This window comes from Bufo gargarizans, chromosome 4 (assembly GCF_014858855.1).
Source record: "Bufo gargarizans isolate SCDJY-AF-19 chromosome 4, ASM1485885v1, whole genome shotgun sequence".
In the NCBI taxonomy this organism is placed as follows: domain Eukaryota; kingdom Metazoa; phylum Chordata; class Amphibia; order Anura; family Bufonidae; genus Bufo; species Bufo gargarizans.
This window is the reverse complement of record NC_058083.1, coordinates 275,515,173-275,536,884: the sequence shown is the minus strand read 5'-3', so window position 1 is coordinate 275,536,884 and position 21,712 is coordinate 275,515,173. Positions and strand designations below refer to the sequence as shown.

General features: G+C 43.3%; 1 protein-coding gene across 1 annotated transcript in view; it reads right to left on the bottom strand.

Annotated features, from left to right (window-relative positions):
- LOC122936034 (peptidase M20 domain-containing protein 2-like) overlaps positions 1-20,492 on the bottom strand; it is a 133,196-nt gene extending 112,704 nt beyond the window's left edge. Inside the window, exon 1 of the mRNA XM_044292033.1 lies at positions 20,005-20,492. Coding sequence (XP_044147968.1) covers positions 20,005-20,391 — 387 coding nt within the window. The 5' untranslated portion in view covers positions 20,392-20,492. The remainder of the gene's footprint in view (positions 1-20,004) is intronic.
- Between the last annotated feature and the right edge of the window lie 1,220 nt (positions 20,493-21,712).

Sequence of the window (21,712 nt, the reverse complement as noted above, 5' to 3'; positions counted from 1 at the left end):
ATATATATTATATTTTTATTATATAGTGAGGCAGAATTTATAGCCTGTGGGGAAAATAATGATGCGCTTATGGATTACTCATATTAGAGGAATCTCACAACAGACTGGACGGACGCCTAGAAAACCTAAAGAAGTAAGAACCAAACTTATCCCTGATGAAGGAATCTGAGCACTTTGAAACTCTTTGGAGGAAGTATGTACTCAGGAGGCACCCGGAGACATGAGCGTGTGACGTCACACTGAAGATTCGCTCTCCTGGAAACTACAATGCGGCTTTTCCCTTGTGCGTGCGAGCTACCGACAGGAGCCACGCGCTTGAAGGAGGAAGCTGAAGACAGCGCAATCCCGTATACTGATAGTGAAAGCAATCTGGAGGGGATCTCTTCTTACCTCACTAATGGCAAGTAAATATTCTCTGTATATACTGGTTGAATTATTTATTGTCAGCGCGGGTTCCCCACTATTTTAATCATTATTTTAAAATATGGTGATACAAACCAGAAAACCACTTTAAAGTAGATTTCCAACCCAATCAGTGCTCTCATATCATAGAATAATCCAAAAACTTGTGGCTAACATTTTGGTCAGGGGACATTCACCAAACCATCAATTAGCCTATCCAGTTTGGTGTGGGGATAAATCCCTGTTCTTTTTTAAGCAAGCCATACAGTCAATATGCAGTACCCCGGGTCAGGAGGTATCTGCAAACCCAGCCTGAGAACAAGTAGAAGGCATGCAATATCTCCACTCATCCTTTCTCAGCAGTATGAAGTTGGAGAGGGTGGGGTCTATGTGGAGATCCACCCTTCGTGAAGACACTTTGTCAGCGCGACTGAACGACCAGACGAAATAAGGGTGTGAAGTTTATTCAAGGATGACAATGCGTTTCGGAGCATGCAAAGCTCCTTTTTCAAATGTAAAAAACATATATATACACATATACACACATGTATGTGTGTGTGTATATATATATATATATATATATATATATATATATATACAGTACAGACCAAAAGTTTGGACACACCTTCTCATTCAAAGAGTTTTCTTCATTTTCATGAAAATTGTAGATTCACACTGAAGGCATCAAAACTATCAATTAACACATGTGGAATTATATACATAATAAAAAAGTGTGAAACAACTGAAAATATGTAATATTCTAGACTCTTCAAAGTAGCCACCTTTTGCTTTGATTACTGCTTTGCACACTCTTGGCATTCTCTTGATGGGCTTCAAGAGGTAGTCACCTGAAATGGTCTTCCAACAGTCTTGAAGGAGTTCCCAGAGATGCTTAGCACTTGTTGGCCCTTTTGCCTTCACTCTGCAGTCCAGCTCACCCCAAACCATCTCGATTGGGTTCAGGTCCGGTGACTGTGGAGGCCAGGTCATCTGGCGCAGCACTCCATCACTCTCTTTCATGAGCAAATAGCCCTTACACAGCCTGGAGGTGTGTTTGGGGTCATTGTCCTGTTGAAAAATAAATGATGGTCCAACTAAACGCAAACCAGATGGAATAGCATGACGCTGCAAGATGCTGTGGTAGCCATGCTGGTTCAGTATGCCTTCAATTTTGAATAAATACCCAACAATTTTATGAACCATCAGTCCATGAACCATCAGCAAGCCGGGGCGTGGCTTGCTGGCTGAGTAAGATGGCTGCGTGAGGTGAGAGCTCCGGCGTGCTCCCCCAGCGACAGCTGGTATAACGTACCCAGCACTTTGCAATTGAGCCTACGCTACAGCTGAAGTGAGAATGACCAGAGGTATGAGGTCGGCGAAGAAACAAGGGAAGCTGGACGCTTTCATGGAAAAAGGGACCCCTCCTGGAGACATTCGATCGCCTCCACTATTGCCTCTATCACCCCATCAGCGAAACCCGGAAGTGGAAGAGGCCTGGAACATCACCCGACGTGAGCCGGTGGCAAACTCACCGCCGGATGCATATCCATCTGGAGCGGCAGGTTCCCAAACTGGGCGTGAGAGGCCCAGAGATCCTCGCGGTCCACAGACGGAGAGCTCCCAGAGGTATGTTAGTCCTCAGACTCCATTGTTAGAGCCGCTCGGGGAGGGGCGGACACGAGCGAGAGTACAGCCCGATGGGGAGACTCCGACTCCGATGATTGAGGTGAGCGAGGTGAATGATTATACTACTGAAACAATTCAGGCGATCCCCACCGATGATCAACCTGCATCAGGTAATCTATTGAAAGATATGCTGGTCCTTTTTAGTAACTCTATGCATAAAGATCTGACCTGCCTGGTCCACCCGTTGCAGATCGCGGTGGTAGAGGTGGGGAATAGGGTGGACTCTATTGAATCTAGGATGGAAGAACACGCTGTCTTTTATAATCAGCTTAAAGATGCCCATAGTGATCTCAAGGGAGAAATAGCGTGGCTTAAGGCAAAGGTAGTTGATCTAGAGGATAGATCACGCCGGAATAACCTTAAGATTCGAGGGGTCCCTGAAGAGATTGTTCCGAAGGATCTGATCCCCTACCTCCAGAATCTAATGAAAGTCCTGATTCCAGAGCTCGCTCCACAGGATCTGACCCTGGATAGAGCGCATAGGGTGATGAGACCAAAGTACCTTCCTAGTTCATTACCGAGGGATACTGTGGTACGGGTCCATTTCTTTCATGTTAAAGAAGCGCTACTAGTAGCGTCCAGAAAATTAGGTACTTTGCCTTCCCCGTATTATCAGATCAAGATCTTTGCGGACTTATCTGCTACTACTCTGCAGCAGCGCCGTCAGCTGGGTGCGTTTACTGCTGCTCTGCGAGGGAATAATATCCCTCATAGACGGTGTGACGAAACCAACCTCGCCACGGTGTTTTGGAGGGGGCTGGTTGCTAGCCTCTTGCCTCAGGATTATGGCCCATACTAACTTTAAAGAAAACAGGCCGGCCGCACAGCTTAAATCTGTCTTTGGAATTGTGTTTTATGTTATTATGCGTTCAGTTAAATTGTATGTTATGTGAGGGCACCCAGATAGCTAATATTATTGTATTCGTGTATTCTGAGTGCCATTCACCTAATGATATGCACTCAGACTTGAGCTATCTGGGGATATGTTAAATGTCTGTGTTTGCTGTGGGGGTGTGCCATTGTGTATTTGGGTGGTGATTCCTGTCCTGTTGTTCCCACATGTGTATTGGTGTTTTCCCTTTGTCCTGAGACATAATTGGATTGCTCCTCGGGTGTCGCCAGGCAGAGAGGAGGAAACCATGATGCATTGTGGGGATGTGTTGTGTCTGTGTATCCTGAATTTCTGCATATCTGTCCTGTGTCGCAGTCTCCATTCTGGTCCCCTAAGGGCGTGGCCACCAGATGGGGACCTGCATAAATACGGGCGGGTAGCCCTCAATAAAGTGTTCCTGTTTTATCCTTCATCATGCTGAGACTGGTGTTTGGATAACTGATCAAACTGGGGGATTGCTATACGCTGAAGATTTGCTATACTCCCCTGTCATAACTACTAGCTCTTGTAAGAGCTGTTCCTGCTCTCTGGCTGTAGGAGAGGTTCGCCCACTGGAGCCTGGAGCCTTGTCGTAGGTCCAGCGTGGGTGGAGGACGGTGAGACCCCAACCAAGCTGCGGCGGTTCGTGGGGTCTGCAGGGCGTACGGTGTCAAGTGGAGTGCTTGGAGTCCTCGGAAAGCACTAGGAGCATCTATCGACGGAGGTACCCGGTCGGGGTGCTAGGAAATCCGTTACAGATGGGGATTCCCGACCAGAGTCCTGATCCATCACCAGGGAACTGTACATGTTGTAACCTCCATTAAATCCGGGAAGCAGTTGTTAGACTCCTGGAATATTAAGATGGGAACTCCGGACCAAAGTCAAAGTCTACTTACCTCCCTGGACTCTGAATGGCATTTAGTGACACAGGGGGATAGGTCCCATCGCTGAATGGGCCCATGGGAATCTAGCGGGGTAGAGTTTGCTGGGGCAACGCCGAGCAGCCCTTTCTGGCCATGAGCCGAAATATATGTCCCTTCAAAGGATTAACGGCACTATATGCCGGGTTTTTGTTTGTCTTAAATTGATTATGTTTTATTTTATTGTTTCTTTTTTATGTAGTATTGTTTGTGATTTATGTATTGTTTGGCAGTGCAAGGATAGGATACATTGCTTAAAGGCCTTAATATGGGAGACATTCGATCCAGTAGGGGAGCAATCCCTCGACAGCATGGACCCATGGACTGATGGTTCATAAAATTGTTGCAATAAATGTGAAGGGCCTGAACAGCCCGTTCAAGAGGTCCATGCTGTGGAGGGAAGTAAAGACCATGAAAGGGGATATAGTCTGCACAACCGAGACACATCTTTTGAAGGAGGACGCGTATAGACTTAAAAATACCCATTTTCCATATGTTTTCCATTTTCATTATACGAAAAAACAGAGAGGCGTGATGGTGGCAATCAGGGATTCGGTCGTATTTCAACCGCTTGAATCTATAATTGACCATAACGGGCGATTCATTATCATGGTGGCATCCGTAAACAGTGTGATTTTCACCATGGTATTCGTATACGCTCCGAATAAGCACCAGCTACATTTTTTACGTAATCTAGTGACTAAGGTGAATACTGTTAGGAGGGGCTTGATCCTCTGGGGTGGAGACTTCAACTCTATATTAGATCCAGTCATGGATTCGTCATCTGGGGTTGGAGGGTCCATCCGGGGTCTCAACTCCCTCTTATTGAGAGAGGATCTTTACGATTTGTGGAGGTTTCATCATGATGGAGAAAAGGATTTCTCCTTTTTTTGAAATGTCCACCAAACATATTCCAGGATTGACTTCTTTTTGGTAGATCGCCATTTGTTAAATATAGCAGTATGTTCGACCATAGGGATGATTACATGGTCTGACCATGCGCCTGTCACCCTGGTCCCTGACAATTGGCGAGGATTCCAATAGACCCCCCTGCTTTCTCTGGCGTCATAACACATACTTACTGGAACACCCTAAACATAGATTAACACTGCAGGAGGGCCTAAAGGAATTTTTTCGTATCAATGAGGGATCAGTGTCTAATCCTTTTTCTCTCTGGAATGCCCATAAGGCTTATATGCGAGGTCTGCTCATTAACCACTTCAACCCCGCTAGCTAAAACCCCCTTCATGACCATTTTTTGCAAAAAAATGACATTTTTCACTTTCAGCTGTAAAATTTTGCAAAAAAAACGACATCCATATATAAATTTTTCGCTAAATTTACAGTTCTACATGTCTTTGATAAAAAAAAATGTTTGGGCAAAAAAAAAAAATGGTTTGGGTAAAAGTTATAGCGTTTACAAACTATGGTACAAAAATGTGAATTTCCGCTTTTTAAAGCAGCTCTGACTTTATGAGCACCTGTCATGTTTCCTGAGGTTCTACAATGCCCAAACAGTAGAAAAACCCCACAAATGACCCCATTTCGGAAAGTAGACACCCTAAGGTATTCGCTGATGGGCATAGTGAGTTCATAGAACTTTTTATTTTTTGTCACAAGTTAGCGGAAAATGATGATGATTTTATTTTATTTATTTTTCTTACAAAGTCTCATATTCCACTAACTTGCGACAAAAAATAAAAAATTCTAGGAACTCGCCATGCCCCTCACAGAATACCTTGGGGTGTCTTCTTTCCAAAATGGGGTCACTTGTGGCGTAGTTATACTGCCCTGGCAATTTAGGGGCCCATATGTGTGAGAAGTACTTTGCAATCAAAATCTGTAAAAAATGACCGGTGAAATCCGAAAGGTGCACTTTGGAATGTGGGTCCCTTTGCCCACCTAGGCTGCAAAAAAGTGTCACACATCTGGTATCGCTGTACTCAGGAGAAGTTGGGGAATGTGTTTTGGGGTGTCATTTTACATATACCCATGCTGGGTGAGTGAAATATCTTGGCAAAAGACAACTTTTCCCATTTTTTTATACAAAGTTGGCATTTGACCAAGATATTTTTCTCACCCAGCATGGGTATATGTAAAATGACACCCCAAAACACATTCCCCAACTTCTCCTGAGTACGGCGATACCAGATGTGTGACACTTTTTTGCTGCCAAGGTGGGCAAAGGGACACATATTCCAAAGTGCACCTTTCGGATTTCGCAGGCCATTTTTTACACATTTTGATTGCAAAGTACTTCTCACACATATGGGCCCCTAAATTGCCAGGGCAGTATAACTACGCCACAAGTGACCCCATTTTGGAAAGAAGACACCCCAAGGTATTCCGTGAGCGGCACGGCGAGTTCCTAGAATTTTTTATTTTTTGTCACAAGTTAGCAGAAAATGATGATTTTTTTATTTTTTCCTTACAAAGTCTCATATTCCACTAACTTGCGACAAAAAATAAAAAATTCTAGGAACTCGCCATGCCCCTCACGGAATACCTTGGGGTGTCTTCTTTCCAAAATGTGGTCACTTGTGGCGTAGTTATACTGCCCTGGCAATTTAGGGGCCCAAATGTGTGAGAAGTAGTTTGCAATCAAAATCTGTAAAAAATGACCGGTGAAATCCGAAAGGTGCACTTTGGAATGTGTGCCCCTTTGCCCACCTAGGCTGCAAAAAAGTGTCACACATCTGGTATCGCCAAAGACAACTTTTCCAATTTTTTTATACAAAGTTGGCATTTGACCAAGATATTTCTCTCACCCAGCATGGGTATATGTAAAATGACACCCCAAAACACATTCCCCAACTTCTCCTGAGTACGGCGATACCAGATGTGTGACACTTTTTTGCAGCCTAGATGCGCAAAGGTGCCCAAATTCCTTTTAGGAGGGCATTTTTAGACATTTGGATCCCAGACTTCTTCTCACGCTTTAGGGCCCCTAAAAAGCCAGGGCAGTATAAATACCCCACATGTGACCCCACTTTGGAAAGAAGACACCCCAAGGTATTCAATGAGGGAACTGGCAAGTTCATCGAATTTTTTTTTTTGGGCATAAGTTAGCGAAAATTGTTTTGTTTTTTTTGTTTTTTCTCACAAAGTCTCACTTTCCGCTAACTTAGGACAAAAATTTAAATCTTTCATGGACTCAATATGCCCCTCAGCAAATACCTTGGGATGTCTTCTTTCCAAAATGGGGTCAGTTGTGGGGTGTTTGTACTGCCCTGGCATTTAAGGGTCTCCGCAATCATTACACGTATGGCCAGCATTAGGAGTTTCTGCTATTCTCCTTATATTGAGCATACAGGTAATGAGATTTTTTTTTTCCGTTCAGCCTCTGGGCTGAAAGAAAAAAATGAACGGCACAGATTTCTTCATTCGCATCGATCAATGTGGATGAAAAAATCTCTGCCAAAAAAAAAAAAGGAGGGGAAAGGCGTCTGCCAGGACATAGGAGCTCCGCCCAACATCCATACCCAATTAGCTCATATGCCCTGGCAAACCAGATTTCTCCATTCACATCAATTGATGTGGATGAATACATCATTGCCGGGATTTTTTTTTGATTTTTTTTTACATACAAAGTGTTTGCCAAAGCATAGAAACGCTGCCTCCTCCTCAGCTCGTATGCCTCGGCAAACGTATCTGTTACTGCAGAGTAGAAATCTCGTCTTGCAGCGCCGCATACACCGACTTGCGTGTAATCTGACAGCAGCGCAATGCTTCTGTCAGAATGCACATTAGTGCTGCAGCTAGTCGATCGGTTGGTCCACCTGGAAGGTAAAAAAAAAAAAGAAAAAACCAGGCCGCAACGCAATAATTTTATTAACTTTGGAACAGAATATATAAACTTTAACTTTTTGAACTAAACATTAACCTTTTTGCTTACTGGTGCTTTTTTTTTTTTTTTTTTACCTTTATAGAACAAACCTCTCCTGTGCAAAGCGCAAATCGCCCAAAGATGTGGCGAAGTGCGTTATGCACTTTGTCCCAGGTGAAAGGAGAGGTTTGCAGCAGCTGTGTGAGTGAATGGGCCCTAATAGCCCTGTGTGCCTGTCCTGGTGAGATGATCCCTATGCTAATAGTGTACCTGTGAGTGGTACTTCCGGAAACACTCTCCAAAGCATAGGGCAGGGTGGTCAGGACAGTCAGGACAGAAATAGCGGGTGTCACGCCTTATTCCACTCCTGCTACAGACACAACATCTTTTTCGGGGTGACGGTTGGGTTGAGGTACCAGGAACGACATTGGGGAAATGTCGCTCGTGTAGACGGCTAACTACACTGGTGGATGGGGCCACGGAACCTCATGGGGACAGGAGGTTCTCGATGATCTCTTCCTGAAATTTGAGGAAAGATCCAGTTCTCCCAGCCTTACTGTAGAGAACAAAATTATTATACAGAGCCAATTGAATTAAATATACAGACACCTTCTTATACCAGCGTCTGGTTCTGCGGGAAACTAAATACGGAGACAACATCTGGTCATTGAAGTCCACCCCTCCCATGTGAAGGTTATAGTCGTGGACTGAGAGGGGCTTTTCAATGACACGGGTTGCTCGCTCAATTTGTATTGTCGAGTCTGCGTGAATGGAGGAGAGCATGTAAACGTCACGCTTGTCTCTCCATTTCACCGCGAGCAGTTCTTCGTTACACAGTGCGGCCCTCTGCCCCCTTGCAAGACGGGTGGTAACGAGCCGTTGGGGGAAGCCCGCGGGACTAGTTTGCGCGGTGCCACAGGCGCCAATCCGTTCTAGAAACAAATGCCTAAAGAGGGCCACACTTGTGTAAAAATTGTCCACATAAAGATGGTACCCCTTGCCGAATAAGGGTGACACCAAGTCCCAAACTGTCTTCCCACTGCTCCCCAGGTAGTCAGGGCAACCGACTGGCTCCAGGGTCTGATCTTTTCCCTCATAGATCCGAAATTTGTGGGTATAGCCTGTGGCCCTTTCACAGAGCTTATACAATTTGACCCCATACCGGGCGTGCTTGCTTGGGATGTATTGTTTGAAGCCAAGGCGCCCGGTAAAATGTATCAGGGACTCGTCTACGCAGATGTTTTGCTCTGGGGTATACAAATCTGCAAATTTCAGGTTGAAATGGTCTATGAGGGGCCGAATTTTGTGGAGCCGGTCAAAAGCAGGGTGGCCTCTGGGACGGGAGGCGGTGTTGTCGCTAAAGTGCAGGAAACGCAGGATGGCCTCAAAACGTGCCCTGGACATAGCAGCAGAGAACATGGGCATGTGATGAATTGGGTTCGTGGACCAATATGACCGCAATTCATGCTTTTTAGTTAGACCCATGTTGAGGAGGAGGCCCAGAAAAGTTTTAATTTCGGAAACTTGGACTGGTTTCCAACGGAAAGGCTGGGCATAATAGCTTCCCGGGTTGGCGGTTATAAATTGTGTGGCATACCTGTTTGTTTCGGCCACAACTATGTCTAAGAGCTCCGCAGTCAAGAACAGCTCAAAAAATCCCTGCTCGTGCCACCGTACCAGCTTCAACTGCCCTTCTGGTGCTCGCCACTTCACCAGGTTGTACGGCAGTGCTGGTACTAGGTCCAGGGAGGGCTGCGCTGCTGGTGTATGCCTCACCACGTAATCCGACAGCAGCAGCCCCACTCTGCTGCTCTTGAAGCGGATCCTGCGCAACCTGCGGTCTAGCGACACGGGGTCGGGTACGCCTGGTGCTATCAGGGACCTCAGCCTCCTCGTCCGAACTTTGGGTCAGAGAGCCACTGCTTTCTACAGGTTCGTATTCTGACCCGCTAGATTCATCAGATGAGGGTTCCCATTCCTCATCCGACTGGGTCAGAAGCCTGTAGGCCTCTTCAGAAGAATACCCCCTGTTTGACATGTGGGCAACTAAATTTAGGGGTATTCCCTGAGACTACCCAAGAAAAAAAAGCAAGCCTGTCTTACAAAGGGGAGGCTAGCGAAGTACCGGAGGCCGCTGCGGTTGATAAAAAATATCAAAACAGATTTTTTTATCGCCGCAGTGCGTGTAAAGTGAATGTGCAGTGATCAAAAAAAAATAATTTTTGTCACTGCGGTGGGGCGGGTGTGGGCAAACGCATGTGTGGGCGACCGATCAGGCAAACACTTCGTTTTGGGTGGAGGGAGAACTAAAGTGACACTAATACAATTATAGATCTGACCGTGATCAGTTTTGATCTCTTCCAGATACTATAAAAGTACAAATGCTGATTAGCGATACGCTAATCAGCGAATAACGGACTGCGGTGCGGTGGGCTGGGCGCTAACTGATCCCTAAACTACCTAACCAAGGGGCCTAAACTATACCTAAAACCTAACGGTCAATACCAGTGAAAAAAAAAAGTGACAGTTTGCACTGATCACTTTTTTCCTTTCACTAGTGATTGACAGGGGCGATCAAAGGGGTGATCAAAGGGTTAATTGGGGTTCAGGGGGGTGATCTGAGGCTAAGTGTGTAGTGTTGGTGTACTCACTGTGTAGCCTGCTCCTCTGCTGGATCCAACCGACGAAAAGAACCAGCAGAGGAGCAGGCAGCCATATAACAGATCATATTTACTAATATGATCTGATATCTGGCACTCTGATTGGATTTTTTTAAAATCATCAGCTTGCCAGCCGCGATCATTGGCTGGCAAGCTGATGACAAAATACTCCTCGACGAAATGCCGGCCCGAACTGCGCATGCGCGGGCCGGCAAAGCGCGTCATCTCGCGTCTCACGAGATGACGCGTATATGCGTCAGTCTGCGCAGCGCTGCCGCCTCCGGACCGCACATCTGCGTTAGGCGGTCCGGAGGCGGTTAAGGCTGGATGTAGAGCAAAGAAGGAGAGAGAGGAGCGGACAACCGCTTTGACTCTACAGATCAGGTCCTTGGAATCTAGTAACAAAATGAGCCCCTCTGTCATTGTAGGAACTCAACTGCAGAATCTACGCCTCCAATTGAAGGAGCATTTACTTTATAGATATGAGAATGATCTAAAAAAAGACCTGTGCATTATATTATGCACAGGATAATAAATCAGGGAAATTGCTAGCCCGTAGATTAAAGGAGAGAACTACTAAAAATAAGATCCCCTACATAACGTCAAAATTGACGAATAAAAAGATCATCGATCCACAAGGTATAGCAAATTCCTTTCAGGGCTTTTATAAAACCCTTTATAACTTAGAATCCCCGCCGGATATGTCCTCTGTAAACTTGGTGGCCATAGATCAGTTTCTGGACTCTATCGACCTCCCAAGTCTTACTGAGGCTCAGTTAGGGAAATTAAACTCCCCAGTGACAGAGCAAGAAATTTTTGAAATTATCGTGAAACTACCGAATAATAAAGCGCCAGGACCAGACGGCTTTTCAAACACATATTATAAGTTATTCCAAAAAGAACTCTCTCCTTATCTATGTCAGATTTTTAGGGAAATGGTGAATACCGGTCGTCCTCCAAAAGAGATGCTGGAGGCGAGGATAGTCACCATCCCAAAAACTGACCCTCCCTCGGATGATGTAAGGGGCTACCGTCCGATTTCGCTATTAAACACAGATGCAAAGATCTATGCAAAAGTCTTGGCAAATCGTCTGGTCCCCTGTATTACAACTCTTGTCCATATGGACCAGGTGGGATTCGTAAGAGGTAGGCAGTTACAGGATAATACCAGGCGGACATTAAATATTCTGGACTATGTCCAGAAAGTGAAAATTCCAACGCTCTTGGTTACCCTAGACGCCGAGAGGGCGTTTGACCGCATTAATTGGCGGTTCGCCTTCTCGGTGTTGGGGAAGATGGGATTTACGGGAGCAATCCTGGCGGCTATCAGGGCACTTTACACCCAACCAAGTGCCAGAGTGTGGGTCAATGGGGCACTCTCGGACCCGTTTGATATTAGTAATGGTACTCGCCAGGGTTGTCCCCTGTCCCCCTTGATATTTGTTCTGACTATAGAGCCCTTAGCCCAGGCCCTTCGCCAGTGTTCTGATATGAAGGGAGTTGATATAGGGGGTATAGAACATAAAGTTAGCTTATATGCAGACAACATTATTTTGACGTTGTTAAATCCTCAAACATCTTTAACAGCTGCTATCGATGTCATAACCCGATTCGGAGATCTCTCATTCTATAAACTGAATGCTCTTAAATCTCAGGCTCTCCCAATAAATATCCCTCCTGATCAGATGAAGAAGCTGAAGGATAGTTTCGATTTGGATTGGCAAAACAGCCAAATTGACTACCTCGGGATAAAACTTACAGCGTCATTTAAGAAGTTATTCGTGGTAAATTATGTCCCACTGTTAAAAATCCTAGAGAAGGACCTTGATAAATTGGCCAAGTATGAGGTGTCTTGGGTAGGTCGTATTGCATCCTTCCAGATGTTTACCCTCCCAAAACTCCTGTACATATTTAGGACACTACCTATCATCCCCCCAAGCAGTTTTTTTTCAGAAGTGTTCCAAGCTGATTAATGCTTTAATCTGGAAACGACATAAACCCAGAATAGCAACTGCAATAATGCAGAGACCTAAACTTCGAGGTGGACTGGGTCTCCCGAATATCTATGAGTATTTTTTGGCCTCGCAGGTATCACAATTAAGGGAATGGTGGGTAGGCAACCATGTGAAACAGTGGGTACATATAGAAACAATACTATCCCCTGGCAGGAATTTAAAAACTCTCCTACTCGCAGCTCTTTACACGACATTCAATTGGCCACCCCTCCCGACGTTAGTACTCATGGCTTTGGAAAATTGGCTTCGATTCCATAGATTATGTACTTTGGGGTCTGGATCCTTTCCGCCCAGCGCCCCAGTAACTGTACTTAATTTCCTTATTCCGAATATTTCGGTGTCGTCTTGGGCGCTGGGCGGATTGGACCTTCTCTCCAAACTATTTATCTCGGACACCCTTTGCCCTTTTGAATATCTTCATAGACGGTTCCTGATCCCACACACAGATTTCTATAAATACCTGTGTATCAGACATTTCTTTAAAGCTAATTGTCCGTTTAATCTGGTGTGCAATCGGGAAGTCTTTAGTTTGTGGTCAGCGGCTCCGCCACAAGGCACACGATTGAGGCCTCTGTATATGATGATGGGGGATAAGGGATTATTTGTTAAAACGACACCACTGGTTTCCTGGGAAAGAGATTTGGGGTTAGAGTTCACTGATGAGCAGTGGTCTATGGCCTTTACCTGTATAAATAAAAATATTAGATGTGCTTTACATTATGAATCCTTGATGAAGACCACACTAAGGTGGTACTATACACCGGATCGCCTGTGTCATATATTTCCAGACCTTTCATATCTATGTTGGCGGGGATGCAGCGATAGGGGTACATTGTACCACATTTTGTGGTCTTGTCCGAGGCTGCGGGATATTTGGAGGGTTACATTCTGTCTTGCCTCGGATCTACTGGGCTTCCAGCTCCCGACATCTCCCTCATTGGCTCTTTTATGGATTGATTTAGTTCGGATACCATGTGAGGGGAGGGTGGTATTGGGACACCTTTTTCTTTCAACTAAATTGGCCATAGTAAAAAATTGGAAATCACGGTATGTTCCTTGCCTAACGGAGATCATCCGTAGGCTAAATTCTACTTATATACATGAGCGTGCGCTGGCGGGAGCCGGCGAAGCGGCCGCGAGGTTTGAGAGGGAATGAGGCATATGGAGAGCTTCTTTGCTCGCTTTACCATCCCCCGATTGACATACTTAAGCACATTTAATATATAGCCGATCTCCTGTTATAAAGTATACCTCTATAAAATTATACCTGTGTAAATATTGCCTAACGATTGCACTGTATGTTTTTATGTCTTCTTTATGTTTTTCGTTTAGTCTAATTTTGTTTGTTTGGTATTTTATTGTGGTATGTATATCGGCTAAGCTAGTGTTGTTAAAGTGACCGTGTATAGGGCTGATTGTGTAGCCGTTTGTCTTTTTTATGTATAACAATGTATGTCTTTTTTCCAAAAACTAATAAAATATGAAATATGAAAAAAAAAAAAAGAATAAATACCCAACATTGTCACCAGCAAAGCACCCCCACACCATCACACCTCCTCCTCCGTGCTTCATGGTGGGAACCAGGCATGTAGAGTCCATCCGTTCACCTTTTCTGCGTCACACCTTTTCTGCGTTGGAACCAAAGATCTCAAATTTGGACTCATCAGACCAAAGCACAGATTTCCACTGGACTAATGTCCATTCCTTGTGTTCTTTAGCCCAAACAAGTCTCTTCTGCTTGTTGTCTGTCCTTAGCAGTGGTTTCCTAGCAGATATTCTACTATCAAGGCCTGATTCACACAGTCTCCTCTTAACAGTTCTTCTAGAGATGTGTCTGCTGCTAGAACTCTGTGTGGCATTGACCTGGTCTCTTATCTGAGCTGCTGTTAACCTGCGATTTCTGAGGCTGGTGACTCGGATGAACTTATCCTCTTGGTCTTCCTTTCCTGGGGCGGTCCGCATGTGAGCCAGTTTCTTTTTTGCGCTTGATGGTTTTTGTGACTGCACTTGGGGATACTTTCAAAGTTTTCCCAATTTTTCAGACTGACCGACCTTCATTTCTTAAGGTAATCATTTTTCTTTACTGCTTTTTTCTTGCCATAATACAAATTCTAACAGTCTATTCAGTAGGACTATCAGCTGTGTATCCACCTGACTTCTCCACAACGCAACTGATGGTCCCAACCCCATTTATAAGGCAAGAAATCTCACTTATTAAACCTGACAGGGCACACCTGTTAAGTGAAAACCATTTCAGGTGACTACCTCTTTAAGCTCATCAAGAGAATGCCAAGAGTGTGCAAAGCAGTAATCAAAGCAAAAGGTGGCTACTTTGAAGAACCTAGAATATAACATATTTTCAGTTGTTTCACACTTTTTTGTTATATATATAATTCCACATGTGTTAATTGATAGTTTTGATGCCTTCAGTGTGAATCTATAATTTTCATAGTCGTGAAAATAAAGAAAACTCTTTGAATGAGAAGGCCGACTGCCTTAATGAATACTTCTGTTCAGTTTTTACAAAAGAAAAAGAAGGAGAAGGACCTCCACTAGAAAGGATGACTATTAAATCATTTGATGCATGTGTCTTTACAGAGGAAGATGTTCTAAGTTTGCTGTCTAAAGTGAAGACAAATAAGTCACAGGGGCCTGATGAGATACACCCAAAATTATTAAAAGAGCTTAGTGGTGAGCTGGCAAAACCGTTAACAGATTTATTTAACCAATCATTAGTAACAGGAGTCGATTGGAAATTGGCAAATGTCGTGCCCATTCACAAGAAAGGTAGTAAGGAGGAATCGAGCAACTATAGACCAGTGAGTCTGACATCAATAGTAGGCAAATTAATGGAAACCCTATTAAAGGATAGGATTGTGGAACATCTAAAATCCCATGGATTGCAAGATGAAAAACAGCATGGGTTTACTTCAGGGAGATCATGTCAAACAAATCTTATTGATTTTTTTGACTGGGTGACTAAAATAATAGACGGTGGAGGTGCAGTAGACATCGCATATCTAGATTTTAGTAAGGCTTTTGACACTGTCCCACATAGAAGACTTATCAATAAACTGCAGTCATTGAGCATGGACTCCCATATTGTTGAGTGGATTAGGCAGTGGCTGAGTGACAGACAACAGAGGGTTGTAGTCAATGGAGAACATTCAAAACAAGGTCATGTTACCAGTGGGATTCCACAGGGATCTGTACTGGGACCAATTTTGTTTAATATCTTCATAAGTGATATTGCAAAAGGCCTCGATGGTAAGGTTTGTCTTTTTGCTGATGACACAAAGATATGTAACAGGGTTGATGTTCCTGGAGGGAAACGCCAAATGGAAAAGGATTTAGGAAAACTAGAAGAATGGTCAGAACTCTGGCAACTGAAATTTAATGTGGATAAGTGCAAGATAATGCACCTGGGGCGTAAAAACCCAAGGGCAGAATATAGAATATTTGACACAGTCCTGACCTCAGTATCTGAGGAAAGGGATTTAGGAGTAATTATTTCAGAAGACTTAAAGGTGGGAAGACAATGTAATAAAGCAGCACGAAATGCCAGCAGAATGCTTGGATGTATAGGGAGAGGTATAAGCAGTAGAAAGAGTGAAGTGCTTATGCCGCTGTACAGATCACTGGTGAGACCTCACTTGGAGTATTGTGCGCAGTACTGGAGGCCATATCTCCAGAAGGATATAGATACTCTAGAGAGAGTTCAGAGAAGAGCTACTAAACTGGTCCATGGATTGCAGGATAAAACTTACCAGGAAAGGTTAAAAGACCTTAATATGTATAGCTTGGAAGAAAGAAGAGACCGAGGGGATATGATAGAAACTTTTAAATACATAAAGGGAATCAACTCGGTAAAGGAGGAGAGCATATTTAAAAGAAGAAAAACTACCACAAGAGGACACAGTTTTAAATTAGAGGGGCAAAGGTTTAAAAGTAATATAAGGAAGTATTACTTTACTGAGAGAGTAGTGGATGCATGGAATAGCCTTCCTGCAGAAGTGGTAGCGGCAAATACAGTGAAGGAGTTTAAGCATGCATGGGATAGGCATAAGGCTATCCTTCATATAAGATAGGGCCAGGGACTATTCATAGGATTCAGATATATTGGGCAGACTAGATGGGCCAAATGGTTCTTATCTGCCGACACATTATATGTTTCTATGTTTCTATGTGTCCAAACTTTTGGTCTATACTGTGTATATAAATATATATATATATATATATATATATATATACACACACACATATAAAAATATAAAGAAATAAAGACCATTGCATAATATAATGTCATTTACCAGAGCTAAAAATTACAATAAAAGTGGAAATGGCGGATAAACCAAGAGACATATGCAAAACATGAAAAAGGTAAAAACGGGGTAACAGGTAAACAATATCACCCCAAGGTGGCGAAGATAAAGAAAATAAATATATAAAAAGGTATGGTTGGTAAGGAGTGAATCCATAATTGAAAGCATAAAAATGATTATTTATACTGTATAAGTCAATATGTCTTGCAAAATATATTTAAAAAAATCTATAAAAAAATTATAAATTAAAAAATTAAAAAATTATTAATCTAAGATCATAAATATATATATCAAATTATAAGCCAAAAATACACAATGATATACATGGATGATTATTTCAGGAAATCAATGCTGTTTGCTCATTGGATAGGTCAAAGGTATGCTAAATGGATAAAAAAATATATAAAAAATATATATATAAACAAATATGGATGCTGTTACAAATATAGAAATAACGAACAATAAATTGAAGGCTATGCTCTATTTGTATATACCGTGTCACTGAAATATTTTAATATTTTGACGGATCAAATAAATAAATAATGTAATCGTGCTGCGATATTAGAAATGTGAGTAGGAGGATTTGAATGTGAATGTGTGTGTATGACGGTGTAAGAAGACGTATATAAATATATATAGGCAAAATATTGCATAGACAGAATATATATATCTCAAGGTCGATTTAATAAGTAATCATTGGTAATTGATCAATTACCGAAATAATCATCCATGTAGAATAAATCCATGTGTATTTTTTGGCTTATAATTTGATATATATATATATATATATATATATATATGATCTTAATATCATGGACAATATAGAGGCGATAAAACTAATAAACTTTATGGGTAATATATCCAGAAACACGTTGCAAAAATTTGCACGCTCAGGCTTAATTCCCAGGTATATAACTAGATTAGTATCTACCCTGGACCCTTAATTGGTGCGACAAGTTAAAAGGACTGAGTGGTGGTGTACGTGCTTGAATGTGAGAGACTTATTGGTCTGTGTATAACCATAATGCTGGATTCCAAACAGCCGGTTAGATCTGACCCTAACATATATATATTATATATATATATATATATATATATATATTGTTTAGGTGATCCGGTGTAAACCATCAAAACCAAATAAAGGCTCTCTAAACACTCCTTTCCACCCACCCTCCACTAACTATAGCTCCCACATACAGTGTCTAAACTCGACGCGTTTCATCTATCAGACTTATCAGGAGCATAACTCTGCACGTTTGTAGAGATCATAGTGGAATAATTGCTGCCATGCTAGTGACAGCATGAATCGGCACTTTGGCGGACGTTTTATACTTTTTTTTTTTATATATATATCTTTTTTAAATATATTTTGCAAGACATATTGACTTATACAGTACAAATAATCATTTATATGCTTTCAATTATGGATTCACTCCTTACTAACCATACCTTTTTTATATATTCATTTTCTTTATCTTTGCAGCCTTGGGGATGATATTGTTTACCTGTTACCTTGTTTTTACCTTTTCCATGTTTCTTACCTTTTCCATGTTTCTCATATGTCTCTTGGTCTATCCGCCATTTCCACTTTTATTGTCATTTTTAGTTTTTTAGACTTGAAAAAGGAGCTTTGTATGCTCCGAAACATGTTGTCATCCTTGAATAAACTGAAGTTCACATCCCTATTTCGTCTGGTCGTTCAGTCGCACTGACCAAGTGTCTTCACAGAGGGTGGAACTCCACGTTGGTTTCACCCTCTCCAATTTCATTACCCACCTCCCAGGGGCTGGCAACCTCTTACCAACACCTGTGTACACTAGGGTTGTGCCTATGGTTGCACAACCACTTAAGGTGAGCCTAATCATCCTAAATTTCCATTTCTCTACCATACATACTACCCTATGAGCACCTTTCCCTTACTTGTTCCCCAATTTTCTCAGTAGTATGTATTTCTCCCTCTATTTCAAATCTACATAGTAGCAAGTATCTACTACATTAGCAATAGCTTGCAAAAGAACAGTGAAGAACTGGATCTAATACTGTACATTTATCTGGAAAATGTTTTCTTACAAAGACCCTCCTGTAGAGCAGTCACTGTACCACTGGTAGAAGCCATGGCTTGTATCTATAAATTTACATGTGACACTGTTGCCACACTTGCGGTTGCTTGCGGCAACGTGTTGCTGTGAAAGCATGCTTGGCAGTGTCTCGGCCTTCTGGGTGATTGCCGTGACATGGTTGCCACACATGCTGTTACCAGTGGTAACGTGTGGTTTGATATGCTTGTGTGTGCACTTCCCCTTTAAGAGGCTTCCTTCCTCTGTCTGGTGTTTGAAGTGTTAACTCCCTTCCCAGTGTTTTGTGAACACTGGGTTTATGTGAGTGTGGGTGTGGGTGCTTTGGCTTTTTAGCCTCTGCTGGATGCCTGAAGCTGAGGGTTCCTCCAGCCTTGGTGTGTGCTGGTGGTTTACTGTTCCTGGCTTTTACCATCTGTCCAGTGAGGGCACCCTTGTGGTCATTGATGTTATTATGGTATCTCTTTCCCTTCTTATCTTTTTGTTTGTGTGGGTTATGTTCAGGGTGTTGTATGTCTTGTGTTGTGTTACATGGCTGGTGATGTTTGGTGTCCAGCATGTTTGCTAGATATTCCCCTGTTTCATGTTTATGTGCTGTGTCCTTAATGTTGGTGTGGACAGCAGCACTTGTGCACGGGTTCCAGTCAGTGTGTCTGTGGCAAGTTAGTGTGTTATGGGTTTCGCTTACCTGCCAACTCCATATGCTGTAAGTGTTCCCCTCTCCTTGCAGCCTGGCCTCAGATAGAGACTCCTGTTCCTCCATGACTGTGATGAACAGGTCGTCTCTTCCCTGCTCCTTGGTGAGGGATTACCAGGGCGACTCAGGGTCTCTAGAAATCCAGTGTATGAGCCGTCCTACCATTGGGGTCCGCTCATACGATGAGGAGTCAGGGAGAGGATTAGGGACGCTGTAGGAGGTGACCTGCTCCCTTATTACTCCTTTTGGCCAGGCTGATCCCCTTTTACCCTTTGACACCGCACAGTGGGGGGTTTCCCCCAGTCCACACCCTGACACTATAGGGGATTTTGAAAATCACTGCAATGCCTTGTAAAGCAATTCTGTAGTTAATTTTATGACTGTCCACACCTTGTTACTGTGACTGCCTCTTCTCATCGTCTCAGAGATTTACCTGGTCTGACTGAGCTTCAGAAAGTATCCACCATTCACCACCACAACAATTTGGGGAAACTCACATACATACATACATACATACATAGACCCTTTACCTGGACCTGCCGTGGTGGTTGCACACTCTCCAGAGCTCCTCTCAGTCCAAGTGCAGCAGCAGCCCCGACTTCAGCAATCAGGTTGTGTCCACAGGCATGCCCTATCTCAGGCAGAGCATCATACTCGCACAGGAAGCCTACATGCAGACGAGGGCTGTCAGTGGCTTCAGAGGTCCACTGTGCTCGAAATGCAGTATCCAAATGGTAGTGGGCTTGTACCTCCCATGCCCGGCTGGAGAAGAAGCTTGTAAGGAGTTGATGAGCTGTGTGTTCCTTATAAGCCAGCTCTGGAGTCTTCCATATGTCCTGGCTCAGGGCATGTAATTGCTCTGACTCTTGCTCTATAACATCACACACTTGCTGCTTGCACTGCTTTAGAAGAGCCATCTCAGATCTATCTCTGCCTCTCGTACACTGCTCTCTGTCACAAACCTTAGTTCTGTTGTAAGTTAATGATAAGGACTGCCTGAGGGTAACAGTTTTCTACAGCTTCAGTGAGTCATGTTATATAGGGTACAGTTCAGGGGCTGCCACAGGCAGCAAAGGGCCCCTGTGCAAAGGATGTACCAGGGCCCCCCTCCCCAAAAAACACACATACATATATAAACATATATGTGCAAATAAAAAACATCTTGTGACTATGTTTACAATACGTATATATATTCTTTTCATACTAGGTCACGTCTCTAACTCTGCCCAAAGCATAACTATACACACCCAGTACCCTTAATGCCCCCACATAGTAATTATTCCCCCTTTGTGCCAGTACATAGTACAGGTGACACTTGAAAAATTAGAATATTGTGCCAAGTTCATTTATTTCAGTAATGCAACTTAAAAGGTGAAACTAATATATGAGATAGACTCATTACATGCAAAGCGAGATGTTTCAAGCCTTTATTTGTAATAATTTGGATGATTATGGCTTACAGCTTATGAAACCCCAAAGTCACAATCTCAGGTACCCTTTGCTCAGGGCCCGGGGTATGGATTCATTAGCTGACTAGAGTGTGACACTTTAAGCCTAGAATATTGAACCTTTTCACAAAATTCGAATTTTAAGCTGCATTAATGCAATTCCTTTTAAGTTGCATTACTGAAATAAATGGACTTTTACACGATACTCAAATTTTTCAAGTTTCACCTGTAGTTATGTCCAAATATATGCCCCCTCACAGTAGTAATGGTCAGATATGTGCCCCTTCACAGTAGTACTGGTCAGATATGTGCCCCCTCACAGTAGTACTGGTCAGATATGTGCCCCCTTACAGTAGTACTGGTCAGATATGTGCCCCCTCACAGTAGTACTGGTCAGATATGTGCCCCCTTACAGTAGTACTGGTCAGATATGTGCCCCCTCACAGTAGTAATGGTCAGATATTTGCCCCCTTACAGTAGTACTGATCAGATATGTGCCCCCTCACAGTAGTAATTGTCAGATATGTGCCCCCTCAAGTAGTAATGGTCAGATATGTGCCCCCTCACAGTAGTAATGGTCAGATATGTGCCCCCTCACAGTAGTAATGGTCAGATATGTGCCCCCTCACAGTAGTAATGGTCAGATATGTGCCCCCTCACAGTAGTGATGATCAGATATGTGCCCCCTTCACAGGAAGTTAAAAACATCTACTCACCTAGTTGCTCATGATCACAGTTCAGCCGCTGGCGCTCCACAGCAGTAGCAGGATGTAGTGTCACACATTGCTCT